The sequence below is a fragment of the Eurypyga helias genome, unplaced genomic scaffold (assembly GCF_000690775.1).
Source record: "Eurypyga helias isolate BGI_N326 unplaced genomic scaffold, ASM69077v1 scaffold23124, whole genome shotgun sequence".
Classification (NCBI taxonomy): Eukaryota; Metazoa; Chordata; class Aves; order Eurypygiformes; family Eurypygidae; genus Eurypyga; species Eurypyga helias.
In genome coordinates, this window is record NW_010248489.1 from 1 (window position 1) to 1,084 (window position 1,084).

Genomic DNA, 1,084 nt, shown 5'->3' on the forward strand with positions numbered 1-1,084 from the left:
GGTGACGTCATCGGTGTTGACGTCGTTGGTGTTGGTGACGTCATCGGCGTTGGTGAGGTCATCGGTGTCAGGGAGGTCATCGGGGTTGGTGACGTCATTGGCATTGGTGACGTCATTGGCATTGGTGATGTCATCGGTGTTGGTGAGGTCATCGGTGTCAGGGAGGTCATCAGGGTTGGGGACGTCAGTGTTGGTGAGGTCATCGGTGTCAGGGAGGTCATCGGTGCTGGTGACATCATCGGCGTAGGTGACGTCATTGGCATTGGTGACGTCATCGGGGTCGGTGACGTCATCGGTGTTGACGTCGTTGGTGTTGGTGACGTCATCGGCGTTGGTGAGGTCATCGGTGTCAGGGAGGTCATCGGGGTTGGTGACGTCATTGGCGCTGGTGACATCATTGGCATTGGTGACGTCATCGGGGTTGCTGATGTCATCGGTGTTGGCGAGGTCATCGGTGTTGGTGACGTCATTGCCGTCAGTGATGTCATCGGTGTTGGTGACGTCATTGGCATTGGTGACGCCATGGGTGTTGGTGACGTCATCGGCGTCGCTGGGGCCATGAGTGTCGGGGACATCATCGGCGTCAATGTCGGTGTCGGTGACGTCATCGGTGGGGTGACGTCATCCCATTGGAGATGTCATCGGCATCGGTGATGTCATCGGTGTTGGTGACGTCATTGGTGTTGGTGATGTCATCGGTGGCGGTGACGTCATTGCCGTTGGTGACATCATCGGTGTTGGTGCCATCATGGCGTCAGTGACGTCATCGGTGTCGATGTCGTTGGTGTCGGTGACGTCATCAATGTTGGTGACGTCATCGTCATCAATGTCATTGGTATCGGTGACATCATCGGCATCGATGTCGGTGTTGGTGACGTCATCGGCGTTGGTGACGTCATCAGTGTCGGCGACATCGTTGGCATCAATGTCGCTGGTGACGTCATCGGCATCAATGATGTCATCGGTGTCGGTGATGTCGTTGGCATCAATGTCATTGGTGTTGGTGACGTCATCGACGTCAGTGACATCATCGGCGTCGGTGACGTCATCGGCCCCGGTGAGGTCATGGGTGTTGGTGACGTCA

The 1,084-nt window shown here is 56.2% G+C and overlaps 1 protein-coding gene across 1 annotated transcript; it reads right to left on the bottom strand.

The window, feature by feature from the left end:
• Positions 1-6: 6 nt before the first annotated feature.
• Positions 7-1,049, bottom strand: LOC104509210 (mucin-2-like; the record flags this gene model as incomplete). Its single annotated transcript, XM_010151069.1, has 4 exons — positions 970-1,049; positions 718-931; positions 322-425; positions 7-226 (listed from the first exon to the last, which is right to left on the bottom strand). Coding segments are annotated over exons 1-4 (618 nt in total), but the record flags the coding sequence as incomplete, so codon positions are not given.
• Positions 1,050-1,084: the final 35 nt, after the last annotated feature.